Here is a 20,243-nt window from a genome sequence, read left to right as displayed (position 1 = left end):
AACTTGTTGAGAGCTAAAACGAGTCTTTGCTGCTGCCTCAAAGAGGAGCAGGGGGAGAGGAGGGAGACAGGTGAGGCTGATTCAGGAGCACAGACACACTCACAACTATAAATGAACCAAAAATAAATAAACAAACAATTTTCAGTGTTTTTTCATATTGGAAATGGGATGTTATTGGTTATGGCCATGATTTTATGATTATTGAAATGTATACAGTTATGTTTCCTATGGGTGTTTCCATAGATCTCGTGTCTTTATTTTCCCCTCAAAATGCACCAGATTGATGCATTTAACTCCAACATTTAAAAAATTGGGGGAGCATGCCCCCGGACCCCCCTAGAGGATTTGAGTTCTGAGATCTCTGCCTCCGTTATGGGTAATATAGCAATAAAAACATTGCACAGGAAGCATGGGAATATATGTAATTTATGTAAATAAACTTTGTGTGTATTTAGGTGCTGTTTTCTTGTTGGGCAGGTAGTGTGTGTGAGATCCTTGTGGTGGCTTGTGCTCACGTGAACAGCAGATTGAGGCTGTGTCATATGTTTGTGAGTAATAAATGCCCACACCGGGTTGTATTTTGGACGTTCTGCCTCTGCCTCCTTGCTTTGTCTGGGCCGCTCAATTGTCAGCGTCACAGATACATTTACCATTTTTAAAATAGTAACCCATGTCCATATGTTTATTCGTGGGGTAGTAGATTTAAACTATAGGGCTATCACTATGGGCCCTGCCTGTACCTGTTCGCTCTGCCATCGCGTGAAGGGTCTGCTAACATGCGACCAACAGAAAGGTTAATGTTGTTGCACGTCACAAAGGCACGTCACCTCAACCCCCCCCCCCCCCCGTTACCAGCACCCCCCCAAGTATATTTCAGATCTGTGGGAGACACTGTATGTCCTATATTGAATCTCACTTACTTTGTTTGCACACTGTTGTCCGTATACATCTGAGTTTAACAGTTTAAATGAATGCTGCAGCTGCTCACTCGTAGTCGCGGCCGTGAAAAGAGGTCGAACATCGCTCGCCCGCTCGCTTTATCTCCTCCGTTGGCTCCTCCTCTCATGGCTCCAGCTGTTGTCGGGGACCTCCCTCCGCTATCTTCTATGTCCGATATCGCGTAAAAACAGAGGATTTAGACGTAGTGTCTACATTGTATAACTCCACACACCTTTTCTCCTTTTACTCTCTTTCATGACTTTTTATTTAATGCATTTTAACGGCTGCAATCGTTGTTCACACAAAACCGGAAGTTGAGCTCACTGTTGATATTCGGAGACTTCTTCCGGTAAAGCTTTTCATAATAAAGCATTTAGCATCAACGTTAGCCACAGACGAATGCTAACCGGAAATGTTTTCACAATAAAACAGTTGTAGGTAGAGATGCACCGAATATTCGGCCGCCGAAAATTATAGAATGTGTGTTCAACTTGTGATTTCTGCATTGAGTGACTTCTGCCTAGCAGATACCAAGAAGAGGCCCCTAGGGTCTCTCTGTTAATTATCAATAGTCCTTGCAATTAACAGGGGAATTCCCAGATATATTTTCAGATATAAGGCAGTTAAAGTCTTGTAGAATTAAGGATTTATCTCCTACAGATCCCAAAAGAGGCCTTGAGAATTGAGTCAAACAGTTACCGAGGCCATAGTCTTTTGTTCTCATTAATGTCTGTATTCATTCCAGAGAGCCGACTTTGGGGTGTAGGGAAGTTCAGGGAAGCCATTAAGCCACAAGAACAATTAACTTATGTTGGTTGACTGATTCGGTGACTGTCATGGGACGATGGCGTTTGAATATTTACAAATATGGCTTTCATAGAGAAAAACAGGTGACTGTTGTGTGATAAGATACATGATAGGATGTGTGTGTGTGTTGAAGATGTTTAGGGGGAATGAGTATGTGTCCTGTCAAAGAGTCCTCTGTCATGACTCCAAATCATTGATTGGGGGGATCTGCCTGAGGGCAGAGGGACACATACACACATACACACACAAACACACACACACACACACACACACACACACACACACACACACACACACACACACACACACACACACACACACACACACTGTGAATCAACAGATGGAATCAACAACTGCAGACTCACTACCTGGGGTCCCGCCCAGAAGTGAAACCGACCAATGGAACACTGCCAACTCACTGGCTAGCTCGCTCAGAAGTGAACTCACCAATAAAAAATAGCTAGGGAAGAGCAAGTGACAAAACTCCTCCCCACCTATGTATAAATGTTGTGACCATTTTGAAGATCGGGGCTCTTGTTTTTGACTTGCCCTTCCTGAGACGTGTCTCACACGGTGTTAGAACCTGAGCCCGGAGTACTCTGCAGAATGCTTCGTGATTAGGTGATTGGGTGATGTATTGTATGTTTCTACCATTAAAGCAGATTATTGTTATTGTTGATTATCCTGGTGCTTTGACTTTTCCTTCTTTTAAAAAAAACTCATAGAGGATCGCGCAAAGCAGAGATTCTGCCTCAACAAGGCTCAGCAGCCCTGTCCCCCCATAATGCTTTGCAGTCTTGCCATGCTGTCCATTGAAAGCCAGTTGGCTAGAAAGCTGGACTTCAAGAACTTGATCAGTGACTTTGCCTGTAAGAAGGCTAGGCGCTGGGCTCTTGGTGAGTAAGGATGAGCCAGGGCTCGTAATAACTGTTAAAGGGCAAGGCTATGGTAACGGTATTGGATCACTACACACAAGATGCATGATGAGAAAAAGACTGAGAACAGGTAATAGGCTCTGATTTAGCACCACCATCAGGCATTTCCGTTTTGTTGTCCATTTACACTTTAATACCTGCTTATTTTCTAGTTGGTATGTATATTTAATAAAATAATCTGCTTATGTTGTTGTTTTTTGTACTTTGTTTTTTTGTTATAGCATTTTATAAATTATAATATTGGTGTTAATGTTCACTTTATTTTAATTTAAGAGGTCATGTATATTTAAGTTATATTTATTTTTGATTTATGAATGTTCTATTCAAAAATGTTATGTACACCATAAAAGAAGACTATTGAGATCTATTGGCAGGAATGTTAGTGTTATATCAAATAGTGGATTCTACTGCAGTAGAATTTGTAGTGAGCACAGTGTTATATTTTTACCGCTCAGTGTCAGTAAATATTGTGCGGTTAGTATTGGACTACAAGATAGATGCAAGCCTGTACAGGAGTTATTTAAAGCATAAATGAGTCGGTTGGTTTCTGAAGGTGTGGTTACAGCAATTGTGCTTGGTTGGCGTGGCCTGTGGTGGGGCCCAATGTGATATCTTTTCATGGGGCCCAAAATCCCTGGCACGCCCCTGCCGGGTGAACAGGGACTGACCATAAAGCACCGGGTGATTCCCTACCGCTATGATTATTTTCTCCTCCATTTTTTGGCATATGAGGAAATGAACTGCGGTCTGGCACTCCCAGCATACACGCAATTTGATTGGCTCGCGCTGTTACTGGCAGATTTGCATATACAGGATTTGATTGGCTGACGCCTCCATCGAGGCGGCAAAAGTAGAACATTGCTCTACTTTTGCAGCGAGCACCACGAGAGAAGCTACGCTTTGCTCCCACAATGCAGTTCGGTGAATCGTGACGTCACCCCATTCAAAGTGAATGGGCAGAAGCGTTGAAGCGGCAACGCACGCCGCCGTGTGTAGGGGCCGTCAGGAATCAAACGTTGAGCAATGTTCAACTTTTGAATCTTCTGAAGCTTTCGGTGGAAGCGTCAGCCAATCAAATCATATGCCAGTACAAGCTCTAGCCAATCAAACCGCTGCTTGTGTGTAGTGCTGTGTACCTGGACTCACATTCAGGTTCAGGTCCGAACTCAGGTCCAGAAGTTCAGGTTCAGGTCCGGACTTATGTCAAGTTGTGTGAGTAACTAAAGTGAACTTATTGTGAGCTAATTATCAATTGAAAATAAACTCATAATCAACTCAAATTCAAACTCGTCAGGTTTATTGTGCCCCCTTCCAACTTGTGTCTACACCATGTATTTTCTAGAACTCTACATGTGTTACTAACTACACAACACAACTACATACATAGTGATGTACATACAAGACTCAATATGCAAGAGTACAAGTCTATGGGTTCTTGTTCAAGAACAACAGCATATTGACATTGTCTGGGTGAAGTGTTGCTCTTTCGGCAGACACTATATCACCATACATACAAAGGAGTTAGCTTAGCTACACTACCATATATGGCAACCAGTATCCCATGCTGTCAGTAAGCTACACTCCCAAATATGGCAACCAGCATCCCACGCTGTCAGTGTCCACTATGTCTAAGCCAGCTTCCCTTGACGTCACACAGATCTCGCGAGCAGTTGCGATATTTTGCGAGACTTCGTAAGTTCAGTAATGGCCGCCATATCAGAAGCCAAAACAATGTTTTTTCGTCTTTTCTCAGCGCAAATTTCTCGATCTATGGAAGGTTTTAGATGGTTTAGAACAAAAAGGAGAATATACGTAAGTACCGGTTCCCGACGTTCCGGTTTTAACCGGACTTGAACCGAAACTTTTTACAAGTCACTACACTACTTGTGTGTCAGGGGCGGGAGATTCATGTGATTGGTTGTTGGTCGAGCTTCAGACACGCCTGCCGGCAAGCTTTTTCCAAGGCCGCTGTGTGGAGGTATCGTAGTGATGCAAATTAGTCGCTTTTCGGCGCCTCCCGGTTTTTTAAGCTTGATTTGGGTGACTTGTGTAATTTGTGGAGAACCGAATAGTTTGCCAGTTTTCCGTCCGTCCGACTGACGGACAACTTCTCACTTCAAAAAAGAAGAAGAAATCTAGACCGCAAAATAATTAAACAAGCGAGTGCCTGTTTTTCCTGGCCACGGACAGGTTCCTTGAACACAACACGAGCGTAACGTGTCTTCACGTGGTATATGTCTCGTCTGAAAGGAGTGCTGACGGAGAGCACCGGAACGCCGCTCCAACTCTTCAAATATTGGAGTAACCATAAGGAGCCGTACACATACCGCAGTGTTTGCGTGGCTGTGTCTTTAGTTGTAAGCACAGTGGCGATCTGTTGTTATTAGCATCTGGTTAGCTAGCTATGCTAACGAATTTAAAGAGCTTTTCTACAACCAGGTAGAAAAGAGCTCTCTCCTGAGGCTCAAATAACCTCAGCTCAGTGAGGTTAAGGCACACCTTGATATGATCATTATAGTTATTAATGAGACATGAGAGACTACATGAAAAACAGGTATAAAATACTATATGACAGTAACAAAAAAGTAAAAAATAACAAGAATAGTTTAAAGGGGAGTGATTTGTAAAATATCCAAAAAGAAGAATATGTTTACAGTTCTGTTTCATATGGGCGTTGAGATGTATCCATAGATCTCCTAGTTGCTCTCAAAGTGCACCAGATGCTTTTAACTTCAATATTTAAAAAAAGAATCTTCCCGGGAGAGCATGGCCCCGGACCCCCCTAGAGGAGGTTAGGTCCCCCCCCACTTAAATCATGTTTACATGGATAGGATACTAAATACATTTACACACATCTTGTGTCCATATCTTTCTTTTTAGGTGGTCATGCCACAACCGTGCACGTATATATACGTATATATTACGCTGTTTTTTTTCTGCTTCGAATAGTTCTGTCTTTTTTCACCATACCTGTGTTTGCATCACTGATATTAGAAACGGAGTTGGCGACACTAAAACTGCAATATAATGTTTGTATAGCAATAATACATATTACATATATTTTTTTACATGTCTCCAGTACCGATAAAAAGACTGATAACGTCGGAGCTTAACGGTACCACAGTCTTTAATAATTCAGCCCCGGGGCCTGTTTAATACCGGGGCTCGGTAACCCATCCCTATGTGTGTGTGGGTGTGCCCAGCCCCCTCGCACGCAGAGAGATCTCGTCTGGATTGGAAATGACATATTTTTTGGATGACATATTTTTTACATGTCTCCAGTACCGATAAAAAGACGGATAACGTCGGAGCTTAACTGTACCACGCTCTTTAATAATTCAGCCCCGGGGCCTGTTTAATACCGGGGCTCGGTACCCATCCCTAGCACTGAGGCATTTGACCGATTTGCACGTCAGGACCGCTACGGGCCTCCACCAGAGTTTCCTCTGGCTTCGCCATGCCCAGGCATAGTTCACCATCTTTCGGGTCCTATCCATAGACTGTATATATTAATGGACGTAGTGTCCGTGACGTCACCCATAGGATTCTGCAGAGTTGCCGAGAAGCCCTTAGTAGGCGGAGTCGGCCACTAACGGCTTGACAGCGACGTCAGAGTCTAATCCCGCCTGCTCCAAATAAGGGCAAAGAGGCGGAGCCGAGGCGGGACCTGCTGCCTCAGAACTGGAAGTAAACAGAGCTAGCTCAGGCTAAGAAGCTAAGCTAACATGAAATACATGCATACCAAGTTACTGCTAACAGTGTATTTCCCCTATATAAACGTTATATTCATAATCAAATGAGACAATCTGCAAGAGAATTAGCTATATTTTGTTATTCTTAATGCTTGTCATTAACACGTTAAGAAAAGACGGACTCCACCGCCCGGACCTAACGGAGCCGCAGTGGGCTAGCTCCGGGACGCCGGCTGGAGCTAGCCCCCTGCGGCTCCGTTAGCTCTGGCGGCCACCACTGGGATAATTGGGTCCCCTATTAACATTTGCTCCAAATTTAGCATTATGGGCGTCATAGCCATAGACCAGGGGTCGGCAACCTTTTTGATATGAAGTGCCATTTAAAAAAAAAAAGTTTTATCAGCGTGCCAACTATCGAGAATTATCAACGGGGGGGGGGGGGGGGGTTGAGGAGCTTGACGCTCGTCAACTATCAGCAGGAAGGCGGGGGAGCCTCGCTGCGGGGAAGCAGTGTCGCAACATACACGATGCCGAATTTAACAAACAAATTTAAGTAATTGGTTTAAACGGCATAATAATAAGGGCGATCGTCCGTTCTGTGATTCTCCAGAGCACACATGTTATGATATTAGGGTCGCGTCCGGTCATGCAGAGTGAGATGAGATCGCTGTCCCTTTAAGAGAGAGAGATAGAGAGAGAGGGGTGTGGCTTGTGCATGTGTTTGTGGATGGTAGAGCGACAGTGAGCGAGCGTGTGTATTTTTCTGGAAGTGAAACGGGAAAGCAGAAAAACAGATGTCTGTGATGTATTTTGTGAAACAGAAGAACAGCTAAATAAATGCAATGGCCTCCCAAGAAGAGCTCACCTCTCTCCAGTCATTTAAGCTAAAGTGGGTTATTGAACCTGAAGCTTGTTGCTTCTGCCCTCCTCGACTACGGTCTGGGAGCCGACAGGAAAGTTCAACACACAGATGGCCAGTCCGCCCCTTTGTAGCATATTATTTCGATGAGAGATGAGCAGATCGCCACTGGGCTTTCAACTAAACAGTACAGCTCCTTATGGGTACTGCAATTTGTGAAGTGCTTTCCTCCGTGGTGAAACGATCAGCACTGCACCACGGAGGAAAGCGGCAGAAAGTCACCTGGAGTAAAGAGAGCGGGGCTGCGTTGCGTGCATGGCTTCCTTCTGCAGGTAACGGGGAGACGCGCTCTGGCGGCGGTCTCGTTCAGGATCCGAAAATACAATTTAAATATTTTGCACACTTATTCCACTTATTCCTAGTGTGCCACTGGTTACGGTGCCGCGTGCCAATGCTGTCACGCGTGCCAGGGGTTGCCGACCCCTGCCATAGACTATAAAAGTCTTACCCAAGGCTGAATCATAAACTAAAATGTATATGTATGTGTAAAGGGTTACGTCCTTAGCTGGCTAATAAGTAACAAGCTAAGCTACTAAGCACACAAACACCTGTGAACGGGACATGTATAATATTATCATTTTAGACTTAATTAAGTTTTAATTAATTGTCTGGTATTTGTAACAATATTCCCTAAAAGGCACAATCACCACGAACACGGCTAAAGCTAAAGGGTCAAGTACAGTAACTACAACTAACTAACGTTGTAGCCTCTATGGTTGTAGCCTAGCAGAGTGGACAAGTTGCTGTTAGCTGACAGTGAGCCATGTACATGTCCATCAAAGTGACCACGCCCTAATTTATGCAAAAGCTTTAAGGCTTAATATTAATTAAACAGATGAGTTGAGAAAAAATTCACCCCCCCAATCCATTTTCATGAAGGGGGGATCTAACTATTCAGAGAATATGGTTTTTTGAACCATGATGTAAACATGTTTAATTCTGCTCTAAAGTTGGGCATTTTAACATTTGGGTCTATGGAAATTGCTCCCTTCTGTAGACTGCTCCTAGTGGCCACTAGATGAACTGCAGTTTGAGGCACTTCCGTATTGGCGTCCCGGCTCTTCCCCAGAGTTTGCCGCTTGGTCCTATTGCACGTACTCATGCTCCACCTCCCAGACGGTGCGGGTGAGACGGGCCGGTGGTGCGCCCAGCCCCGCGGGGCCGGGATCCCACCTCAGCCGGTGCGCGCCAGCCCTCAGGGTTTTGAATTTCCCTTTCACACCAACGCGGTTCCAGGGCCGGTTTGGAGCTAGAGCCTGATAAGCACAGTTTTTTCCTGTTCACACCGCAGCGGAGCCTGCTCTAAGCACCGAAAACCGGTGCTTACCAAGCACCCAAACATTGTCGGTGTAGAAGCATAACAGTTTACAGCGATTAAGGCAAATGAAAGTTGTAACAAGCAGTAGCGCTGAGCAAAGTGACTAGAACACAACCAAAAAAAAACAGACTTTATAAAGTCAGGCAACACTAACCAGGCTTCGTGTGATGCTGTTTATTTGTACCTTACTTTGACCATCCGTTCGCTGTTATTGATCATTGTGGAGAGCAGGCAGATAATTTTTCCGAAATAAGGTCCCATGGAGTTCCACCGGAAAGGGAGGGAATTCGGCTCTCTATTTCAGAAAAATTATGTATTGAAGTCAATGGCGAGAGAAAAGTTACCTTTCGATCCCGTTTGAATTGAGCCATGAATTACACATACAAAAAGTATTTAGTCAGCCACCAATTGTGCGAGTTCTCCCACTTAAAAAGATGAGAGAGGCCTGTAATTTTCATCCTAGGTATACCTCAACTATGAGAGACAAACTGAGAAAAAAAAATCCAGAAAATCACATTGTCTGATTTTTAAAGACTTTATTTGCAAATTATGGTGTAAAATAAGTATTTGGTCAATAACAAAAGTTCATCTCAATACTTTGTTATATACCCTTTGTTGGCAATGACAGAGGTCAAACGTTTTCTGTAAGTCTTCACAAGGTTTTCACACACTGTTGCTGGTATTTTGGCCCATTCCTCCATACAGATCCCCTCTAGAGCAGTGATGTTTTGGGGCTGTCGCTGGGCAACACGGACTTTCAACTCCCTCCAAAGATTTTCTATGGGGTTGAGATCTGGAGACTGGCTAGGCCACTCCAGGACCTTGAAATGCTTCTTACGAAGCCACTCCTTCGTTGCCCGGGCGGTGTGTGTTTGTGATCATTGTCATGTTGAAAGACCCAGCCACGTTTCATCTTCAATGCCCTTGCTGATGGAAGGAGGTTGTCACTCAAAATCTCACGATACATGGCCCCATTCATTCTTTCCTTTACACGGATCAGTCGCCCTGGTCCCTTTGCAGAAAAACAGCCCCAAAGCATGATGTTTCCACCCCCATGTTTCACAGTAGGTATGGTGTTCTTTGGATGCAACTCAGCATTCTTTCTCCTCCAAACACGTCTAGTTGAGTTTTTACCAAAAAGTTCTATTTTGGTTTAATCTGACCATATGACATTCTCCCAATCCTCTTCTGGATCATCTAAATGCTCTCTAGAAAACTTCAGATGGGCCTGGACATGTACTGGCTTAAGCAGGGAGACACGTCTGGCACTGCAGGATTTGAGTCCCTGGCGGCGTAGTGTGTTACTGATGGTAGCCTTTGTTACTTTGGTCCCAGCTCTCTGCAGGTCATTGACTAGGTCCCCCCGTGTGGTTCTGGGATTTTTGCTTGTTGTGATCATTTTGACCCCACGGGGTGAGATCTTGCGTGGAGCCCCAGATCGAGGGAGATTATCAGTGGTCTTGTATGTCTTCCATTTTCTAATAATTGCTCCCACAGTTGATTTCTTCACACCAAGCTGCTTACCTATTGCAGATTCAGTCTTCCCAGCCTGGTGCAGGTCTACAATTTTGTTTCTGGTGTCCTTTGACAGCTCTTTGGTCTTGGCCATAGTGTAGTTTGGAGTGTGACTGTTTGAGGTTGTGGAAAGGTGTCTTTTATACTGATAACAAGTTCAAACAGGTGCCATTAATACAGTTAACAAGTGGAGGACAGAGGAGGCTCTTAAAGAAGAAGTTACAGGTCTGTGAGAGCCAGAAATCTTGTTTGTTTGTAGGTGACCAAATACTTATTTTCCACCATAATTTGCAAATAAATTCTTAAAAAATCAGACAATGTGATTTTCTGGATTTTTTTCTTCTCATTTTGTCTCTCATAGTTGAGGTATACCTAGGATGAAAATTACAGGCCTCTCATCTTTTTAAGTGGGAGAACTTGCACAATTGGTGGCTGACTAAATACTTTTTTCCCCCACTCTATGATGTTAGTCAATCTTAAAAAAAGAATTTCCAAGTCTAATTTAACAATTCAAAAACGTTTTATTTGTGTCAAAATTGCAGACAAGTACTAACTCCTACAAAAAGCTCAGATCTTATGACACAATGTGCCTTTAGCTTGTATTAAGCCTGCTTCATAAAGTGTTGAACATCCTCTTCTCATCCGCCTCTCTGTTCATGTCCCTCCCCATGTGTCCCAGTGTTTTCTGAAGCCCCTCCAGCACCCCCACAGGACATCCAGGTAGATAACTGGCTGCTGAGATGGAGTCCTGACCCTGACGACGGAGATGTCACCTACACCGCTCAATACAGCAGGTGAGCTCTGATGGTGGGGGCCTTGTGCAGCGTGCCAATCAACACCCTGCATGAGGAGCGATCAGTAAGATTCTTTGTTGTCTGTCATATCTGGACATATGTTAAGATTCAAAGGCTTTAATGTCATATGCACAATAGCCACAGTGCATTTGTTGGCAATGAGAATCTCAAGTCCCAGGCACTTCCAACAGCGCAACATAAAGTAATATACATAAAAGAGGAAGTAAATGTGCAGTATAAAAGTGCAAGTGACACAATAATGCATGTAAAATGCAGGAATATTGATTATTTTTTCCTTCTGTAGAATTATACTTTTTACATTATTATTATTATATTATTATTATTATTATTATTATATCCATTCTATTTATAGACAGATGTATTATTTGTTGTGAAACAGCTCACAGACAGTCTTTTTCTTAGTAGTTATCATGACAGTTGCATCATGACAGAACTAATGGTTTCTCCTGTTTCTTTTTCTCAGCTTTGACAGTTTTGTGTGGACAGATGTTCCATACTGTGTCCATACATCTTTAAATTCCTGCAATGTCAGTTCCATCAAAGCTAGGAGTGAGTACGGCTGCGTGAAGCTGCGTGTGCAAGCAGAGAGGCATGGGCAGAACTCCTCATCAGTCCAAGCCTGTAGCAAACATGGTAAGAGCACCACCTACCATGTAAAGAGGGTGCTGTGGATCGCCATGATAGCATTGTTCACACTGGCTCAGTGGTGCGAACGAGATATGTCGATATTAAATGGTTGCCTATTTTCTATACAATTCAAATGTTGGTTAGAGGGAAATATTTTCAGTGGACATTATGAATAACAGCATGAAGAAATCCTTTCAATTCCCAAATACAGTAAACACTGATCTCTGTCTTAATTTTGTCAACACTCAACATGTTTATTGTGCTTTTCCAGGTCACCTCTGTACTCCGGACTTTATTCTCACTGCGAGTCCTGGCTCCCTCACTGTACATTTGAGTAGGAACACCACTTTTCTTCGGGAAAATGCCGACCATGCAAAGTACAGGGTTTACTATGGCAAGAAAGGAGAGGCCCTCCAGGTGAGGAACCTTGTCAGTTATGGCGCATTTCCACTACAGCGCGATATAAGCGTCCCGTGCCGTGCCGTGCCCCGCCCGTGTTTGTTTGCGTTTCCACTCTGCGTAGTTCCGGCTAGTGGGTACTTTTTCAGTTTTTCTGGCTCTCCAAAATCGAGGTTCTTTCCGGGCCAACAACCAGGCTGAGTATGCTAAACTAGTGAGAGAATCGCTGGCAACTACAACAAAATGAACATATTTGACCGTGATTTAATTGTAATACACATTTCAAAATGATGCCGAAGTAACAACATACTGATACCGGTTAGTAAAAACCATGAATTAATGCTTTGACAAGTCTGCAGACAGACGGCAGGCTAGAAACCTTTTAAAATGCGTGTTTTCTGAATGGAGATCGGCTAAGCTAACGCTGTATAAGCACCGACCGTCCACACTCACAGCAACGGCCTGCAGAACAAATAAACTAGCGACTGTATTCGCCATGACACAGACAGTCTGTGGTTTGTACTCGTTTAACTTTTGTCTAGTTTCTGAACAGATATGGCTGTTAGCCCTCAGAGCTGTGAGCTCTGAGGGCTAACAGCTAACGGCTCATGTTGGTTTTGTGTTTCACATTGAAGATGGCTTCACGGCTCCGCCTACACTGCGTTACTATAGTTACTGCCCCAGTTCCTAAACTGTAATGGAAACGCAGCATAAAGTGAGCCTGTCCTACCAGGGCCTAACTATACCGTACTAAGCCGCACGAGGCCCTGCAGTGGAAATGCACTATTAGACACCTGCTTTTGCTACCTGTTTCACTTTGTAGGTTATCTAAGACTGTTTTCACACTAAGCTGGTTCATTTTCGAAGTGCTGTTTAGGTGTTAACATTTTTGTGAAGATCTCCTTTTACACTAAATAAAAGGCTTAATCTCCTCTCCCTGTCGACAACAGCCAAGATGAGATCAGCATTGGGAAGGACAGACTTGCTACTGTCTCTGCCATCACCTGCCTGTGTGCTGTGTTTTTAAGCCAATTTCACTATGTATGATGATGTGTTTGGTAGTGGCTCATAAATGCTAACCGTGTCAACAGCTCCATTGACTAATCATGATAATTAATGATTGAATACAATGTAGACAGTTGAAAGGAAGGAAAACAGACTGAGAACAAAGGTGTGCAGCAATGGTCCACATGTTGACATTCTGTTTCACAGTCAAGGCTTTGAATACCTAAATTATCTTTTTCGTTTGTCAAGAAATCCATCTTATATTAGAAGGCCAAAATGCAGAACACTTTCCAATTTTATCTGGCTCAGTATGAGTCTTAACACAATTCCTCCAATTTGTATGGTTTTACTTAAGGGTAAAGCAGAGGGACTGCCTCCACATGGCGACTGCTGAGCCAGAGGATAACAGCTAACAGTGATAACAACAGCTAACAGTGCTATCAAAAGCGTATAGTGCTTGCAGTGCTAACAACAGCAACAGTGTTTACATGAGAGGGAACCGCTCGCTTGCCACTACATTTATAGACGTTTTGAGCGAACCCGCTGTTTGAGCACAGTGCAGAGCTTGCACTAACATGTGCTCACTGCGCTCAAATGTGCTAAAATGCTAAACTTACACTAACTTACACTCACATGCACTAACATGCACCACCCAAATGGACTAAGTACGGAGTGTGGCCTAACCCCTGGAAGGAAGCAGGCTCACCTCTTGTGTCGAGTTCCCTTCAGCAAGGCATTTCTCTTCATTTTGTACAGAGTCCGGCAAACGCCATAATCATTTAATATGTTTATCAATGAAAAGGAAAACAAAAATGATCATTCTATCTTGTATCGCAAATATCAGTCATAGTAGAAATAAGTCATAATAATGGCAATTATATATTTAATTACATTTGTTCATCACTAAAGGAAATATTGGCCTTGTGTGTGTAAAATGCAGTGATATTATCCAAACGCTTTGCACTCTTATGCAGGATTATAAAGATGGTCCGGCCTCAGTGACCATTGATGAGCTGCAGGAGGGACAGCGCTACTGTACTAGGGTGCAGTACCTGTATTTCAAACAAACCGAGGGACTACCCACCTGTACCCAGTGTGAGCTCATCCCCGAGTCAGGTAAGGACATGGTAGTTTTTCAGCCATGCAAAGCCAGTGTTCAGGCATTAAAAAAGCACATTGGCCGCATTACTTTGGTTGGCTTCTGCAGTTTTCCCAAAAAGTTGCCCCGTTTTTATGGTTTTGCAATTTCAGATGAACATTCCTTGGCATGGAAGCTGGTATTATTTTACAGATTTTTAAATATTCCGCTGAAATGTACTCCTTTTGAGTATCATATCACTATGTTGCCCCTTTCCCACCAAAACAGTTCCAGGGTCAGTTCGGAGCTAGTGCCCGATTAACAACCGGTTCTTCCTGTTTCCACCGCAGCAGGGCCGGCTCTCATCTGGCTACTTCGGAGGGGGCACCAGCGCTGAGCAAAGTGACTAGAGCCACGCATACAAAACACACTTCTATAAAGCCAGTCAACAATAACCAGGCATAGTGTGATGCTGTCTGTTTTTACCTTACTTTTATTGACCATCTGCTCTCTGTTATTTCCCGTCTTGAAGATCAGCACACTGTCTCATATGATTGTTTTTTTTTTATTATAACAGCGGGTGAAGTCAGTCACCCGCTGGCAGGATAAACAAGTTAAATCATAAAGAAAAATAAGCCGGTAAAATGTGCCTGTAGAAAACGGCTAATGCCACAATATGATAACAACCTTCAGTCAATATAGTCACATTAGCTTAGGTTGCTATGCTAACATCACATGTCTTATACCAGAGACACTTTAATAACAGTGTTGTGATTCAGTGTCAATTCAGACTGACACACATTCACTTATGGGGGGGGGGGGATACTATGAATACTCTCCAGCGGACTCTGCCGTGAATTAGCGGTAGACTAAACTCTGTCGTGAGTTAATGGTAGACTAAACTCCAGTGGACGAGCAGCACTGCAGTGGTCGGTAAATGCTGCTGAACCACATTAATAAACAATGAACCATGGCACTCTTGGAGAAAATGTATTTAATCTGGCTTCGTATGATTAAAAGCAACACGATCATCGACCCGACGCAGAAATAAATCAGCAACGTGAACGGTGATGTCATGACGATGCAGCACCAGTCGGGCTCTGAGCGGTGGAAACACACCTGGGGCTAAAAAGAAGAACCGGTTCGGAACCAGAAACGCCCAACCACGGAACCAAAACTGGAACTGGTTTGATAGGAACGAGATAAAAATGAGGCTCTGAAACAGCAGTAGCACTCAAGATATTCTCCACAACATATCTTCATCTGTGCTTGTAATTTATTGGCCTCTTCTGTATTTTTGTGTGTGTGTGTGTGTGTGTGTGTGTGTGTGTGTGTGTGTGTGTGTGTGTGTGTGTGTGTGTGTGTGTGTGTGTGTGTGTGTGTGTGTGTGTGTGTGTGTGTGTGTGTGTGTGTGTGTGTGTGTGTGTGTGTGTGTGTGTGTGTGTGTGTGTGTGTGTGTGTGTGTGTGTGTGTGTGTGTGTGTGTGTGTGTGTGTGTGTGTCAGACTCCAGAAGGACAGTCACCATAGTCTCTGTGGTGCTTGTGGGCGTCCTGCTCCTTGTGTTTCCTGTGATAGCGTACTTCTTCCTCTTCCAGCGTGGGAGATTCAAACGTTGGTTGCAACCTCGATACACGTTCCGAGAACACGTAAGCACAAACACTTAAACACAACCCCTCAATCACACTGTACACACTGTTTCAGACAGCGAATATACAATACACACACAGCAAATGCATTTTTCAATTTGTCAATTGGACCGAGATTGGACTGTTATCCTAAAGGTAAAAAAGGCATCCATCAGTGGTGTCGCCTGGCCTGGGCATCCGGTGCTTTTGAGTGAGTGAGTGTGAGTGAGTGAGTGTGAGTGTGAGAGAGAGAATGACGACAGATTATTATTATAAAAAATAAGAGAATAAATGGGAAAAAAAGGTATGAAATACTATATGACAGTAAAACAAGAATACAGTTTGAAAGGGGATTGATTTGTAAAATATGCATAAAGTAAATCTGTTTACATTTCTGTTTCATCTGGGTGTTGAGAGATGTATCCATAGATCTCTTAATGTTGCTCTCAAAGTGTACCAGATTGATGCATTTAACTTCAATATTTAAAAAAAAATCTTCCCGGAGGTGAGGTCCGCACCACACTCATAAAAAATAGCACTTCACCCCTGCCTTAATGCCGTGAGCTGATTATCGAGCCTTCATTGTAACAGTCGCGGTGTATTGTGTGTGGGGAGTGTTGCAGTAAAAAATTCCACTGTAGCGCCGCCGCCACTGTGGGCTAAGCCCCGAATGTTTTCAGGTCCAGGCGACGCCCCTGGTCACCATATATTTTCACATGAACACATTGGTACCACACGAGTCAGCTTTCCAGCCGCCTCTCCAGTCATACCCAATTTGTGAATTTCAAAGACCGTTTAGGGACCCCAGCATGCAGAAATACTTGATCAAAAAACTGCATAATTTTTTACCCCAAACAGGATCACAGAATGTGGGAATGTCTTTTTAAAGGGAAGAATCCATAGAACCATTTTCACTCATACCCTTTTCCCATCAAACCAGTTCCAGTTTAGGCTCCATGCTTGGGCGTTTCTGGTTCCGAACCGGTTCTTCTTTTTAGCCCCAGGTGTGTTTCCACCGCTCAGAGCCCGACTGGTGCTGTGTCGTCATGACATCACCGCTTACGTCGATGATCGTGTTGCTATTAATCGTAGAAAGCCAGATTAAATTAAATAACTACTTCTCAACCCTTACACTTTTCTCCGGAGTGCAGTGGTTAATTGTTTATTAATGTGGTTCAGCGGCATTTACCAACTGCTGCAGTGCTGCTCGTCCAGCGGAGATTAGTCTACCGTTTAGTCTACCGTTAACTCAAGGCAGCGTCCGCTGTAAAGTATTCAGTGTCTGACTGTCACACAGCAGCTGATAAATATCCCCCTAGTCTTGTCACTTTGCTCAGCACCCCTGGCCCGCCTCAGACATAAGCGCAACGTATTTTATCTATTTATATCTTGTTTCTTGACGGGCAGTCGAGTGGGGCCAGATTAGAACGGGGCCGCTGCGTTGGAAACAGAAAGAACCGGTGCTTAATCGGGCACTAGCTCCGAACTGACCCTGGAACTGCTTTGATGGGAAAGGGGCATCACAGATCTTGAGGTGAGGGGTGAATATGGCCTCAGTGTTTCCCGTATATACAAATAGCGCCGCTGCTAGGGGGGCGCCAGCCAGGTACGCAAAAAAAAGAAAAAATGTTCTTTTACTTTTTTATTAAAATAATAATAAGTGGCGACCCTTTTCATTTTTGATTGTTTGTTATGTGGATTTGTACTATTTGTGTTACTGTATGTTCAATAAAGGTGTATTTTTGCAAAATCTTGAGACATTGCCACTGTATGTACTAGGCAGGGCCGATTTTTGGCATAGATCTGGGAGGTGCTGCACTGGTAGCTCTGGGAGGGAAAAACATTTTTTTGACCGTTGGGGGTCATCCTCATATTCGGCCTTCATGTAACAACATTCATAATTAAGTAAATGTAACACCCTTTTCACCCCGGTTACACTTTTCATTTGCCCTGTACGATGGGCGCTGTAAGTGATGAAAGTGGGGGATGTTGGCTTATCTGGCGCCCGCAGCTCACAGCCAAAGTGCGAGGGAGCGAGCGAAGGAGAAAGAGAGAGAGAGGGCGCACCGGTACCGGTTCTGTTGTTATTAGAATCTGGTGCTAGCTGCGCTAACGGATATAGGAAGTAGATGTTTCTACAACCAGGGTGGAGGAGAGCTCTCCTGTCAGACTGAGAGGCTCAGTGAGGTAAAAGACTCTCTGAGTGTTTAGAGAGTTAATTTTAGTCTAAGTTATCTCAGTGGGTCTCAAACAAATATGTGTTTACAAATTATGTAAACACATATTTCCAAGGCACTCCTTTATAATTATTAGGATTAATAAAAACAGGTTTGAAATCATTCCAATGTATACTGTAGGATAGTAAACCAAAAATATTGTTTAAAGTTGGAGAGATACAAAATATGCATGAATAAATAAATGTTAACTAGGTAAAATAAGATATGAATGAACAACAAAAATCAAATAAGCTACATGTATTTGTTATTGGCTATGGTAGGTTATTGGTTATGTTCACATACTTATTTGATTATTAAAATGTAAACCGATCTTTTTCATATGGGTGTTTTAGAGTTTACCCCCTAGATCAGGTCTCTAGTAATTGTGTGCTCAAAGTGCACCAGATTGAAGCATTTTACTTTCAAAAAAAATCTTCCCAGGCAGGCGTACCCCCGGACCCCCCTAGAGGATGTGACGTCAAACATGTTCATACTATACTGAATACATTTGAACCCATTTTGACGTATATTACCTATGTCAATACGTTTCTGTTTTTGTAGTGTATTTGTCTTTTGTAGAGATTTTTTATTTATTCTTTATATATAACATCTCGCCTCGGGCAGCAAATTGGCTAGGTATAGGCCTCAAGAGCCTTTCTTGTGCTGGCTGACACATAGAAAGAATTCCACGCGCTCCGCGCTCACATTATGCTGGGCCCACGTGCCTTAGCATCGCTGCTATGACTCCATAGGGGAAACACTGGGCCTGTTTACCCTCACCGATACATTTCTTAGGTTTTATACCTTCATATGATGCCACTATCTCCACAATATCCTTGTTTTTTTCTTTTCTTCTAGTTACTCGAGCCAATTCCTGAGCCCTTCCTTCCCATCCGCACTGAGGAGCCCTATGATGTCATTACTTCCATGTCCCCAGTAGAGCTCAGAGAATGAAACTGTTTCTGCACTACTATTCCTCTAAGTGGCCTTCTTATTTTTTTGTGTGGCGATTAGACCTCAACACTGAGCTGTAGGGAGACACTGCTTCTCCCTTAGGACAAACTTTCTGCTGGGATGGATTTAAACTCATTACAAGTAATGATTTGATGTCAGGTTGAAATGTGATTGCTGGGTAGAGGGTATAAGGTCTACATCGAGTAAACAAGCTTCCCACTCAGGCCCGGTTCTACGGGAGTGCATGAGGGTGCATTGCACCCTCAGTTGAGTCGTTATGCACCCTCATTTGAAAAATTAAAAGTGAAAAATATTACATATATAATAACAATAATAATAATAGTAGTAATAATAATAATAATAAGAATATAGTTGAAATAAAAATAAATTGTAATTGTGGTTAAATAACATTGTCTGCTGCATTTATTTGGTCAATTTAAACGGTAAGTAACGTTATTATGTCAGGTGCGCATGACCTGTGCCGCTACACGTTCGTCATCTGCAAGGTGCTTACACAGCAGTCAATGATGGGCATCAGAAAATGGTTCAAACAACCAGCCCTTATCGCCAGCAGTAACAATGCATCTACTGCAGGTAATAACAGATCATGGGGACATTACGTTACCCGCGGCCACTGTCGTGGACACTAACGTCCTCCCGACCGACTCGCCGGCTTTGCCCGCCTCGCCCACGGAGGTGGAGCAGCCGCAGCCATCTTCGTTGCCCCAAACACCGCCACCCCTCAGCGACCCGCAAGTGCCAGAGGACCTCGGCAAAACAGAACTTGCCCAGGTATATTTAAAAAAGTACCCAACTCGCCTGTACAGTGGGGTAAGGCGCTCATTTTGCAGCTCATGGTTTCAAAACATAGATTGGCTGGAATATTCATGTCAAAAAGATGCCATCTTCTGCTGTGCATGTAGACATTTTGGTCTTAAAAGGGGAGTGATTTGTAAAATATCCATAAAGAAAAAGTAAATCTGTTTACAGTTCTGTTTCATATGGGTGTTGAGATGTAGATCTCTTCATTTTGCTCTCAAAGTGCACCAGATTGATGCTTTTAACTTCAATATTTAAAAAAAAAAAATCTTCCCGGGGGAGCATGACCCCGGACCCCCCTAGAGGAGGTGAGGACCCCCCAGAGGGTGTTAGGTCCACTCCCCACTTATAAAAATAACACTTTATCACTGCACCCTCTCTAATCTCAGATGCACCCTGAGTCATTTTGTTCTGGAACCGGGCCTGTCCCATTACAATCCACCTTGATTCTCTCTTCAATGTGGCTTCAAGAATTTTAGGGAATTAAAGACATAAGGACTTATTGGCAGAATTTCTGAACCTTGGAATGAGCATTGTTGAGGCAGAATCTCTGCTTCGCGCGATCCTCTATGAGTTTGT

General features: G+C 43.5%; 1 protein-coding gene across 2 annotated transcripts in view; it reads left to right on the top strand.

The window, feature by feature from the left end:
- ifngr2 (interferon gamma receptor 2) overlaps positions 1-19,253 on the top strand; it is a 64,505-nt gene extending 45,252 nt beyond the window's left edge. Inside the window, exons 2-7 of one of the 2 annotated variants that reach the window (XM_079666146.1) lie at positions 10,805-10,919; positions 11,404-11,573; positions 11,839-11,984; positions 13,946-14,087; positions 15,554-15,696; positions 18,750-19,253. In XM_079666146.1, coding sequence (XP_079522272.1) covers positions 10,805-10,919; positions 11,404-11,573; positions 11,839-11,984; positions 13,946-14,087; positions 15,554-15,696; positions 18,750-18,845 — 812 coding nt within the window. In that variant the 3' untranslated portion in view covers positions 18,846-19,253. The remainder of the gene's footprint in view (positions 1-10,804; positions 10,920-11,403; positions 11,574-11,838; positions 11,985-13,945; positions 14,088-15,553; positions 15,697-18,749) is intronic. The other variant, XM_079666147.1, reaches the window with a different exon arrangement.
- Positions 19,254-20,243: the final 990 nt, after the last annotated feature.

Source organism: Notothenia rossii (genome assembly GCF_949606895.1).
Source record: "Notothenia rossii genome assembly, chromosome: 2".
Classification (NCBI taxonomy): Eukaryota; Metazoa; Chordata; class Actinopteri; order Perciformes; family Nototheniidae; genus Notothenia; species Notothenia rossii.
This window is presented reverse-complemented; position numbering and strand designations above follow the sequence as displayed.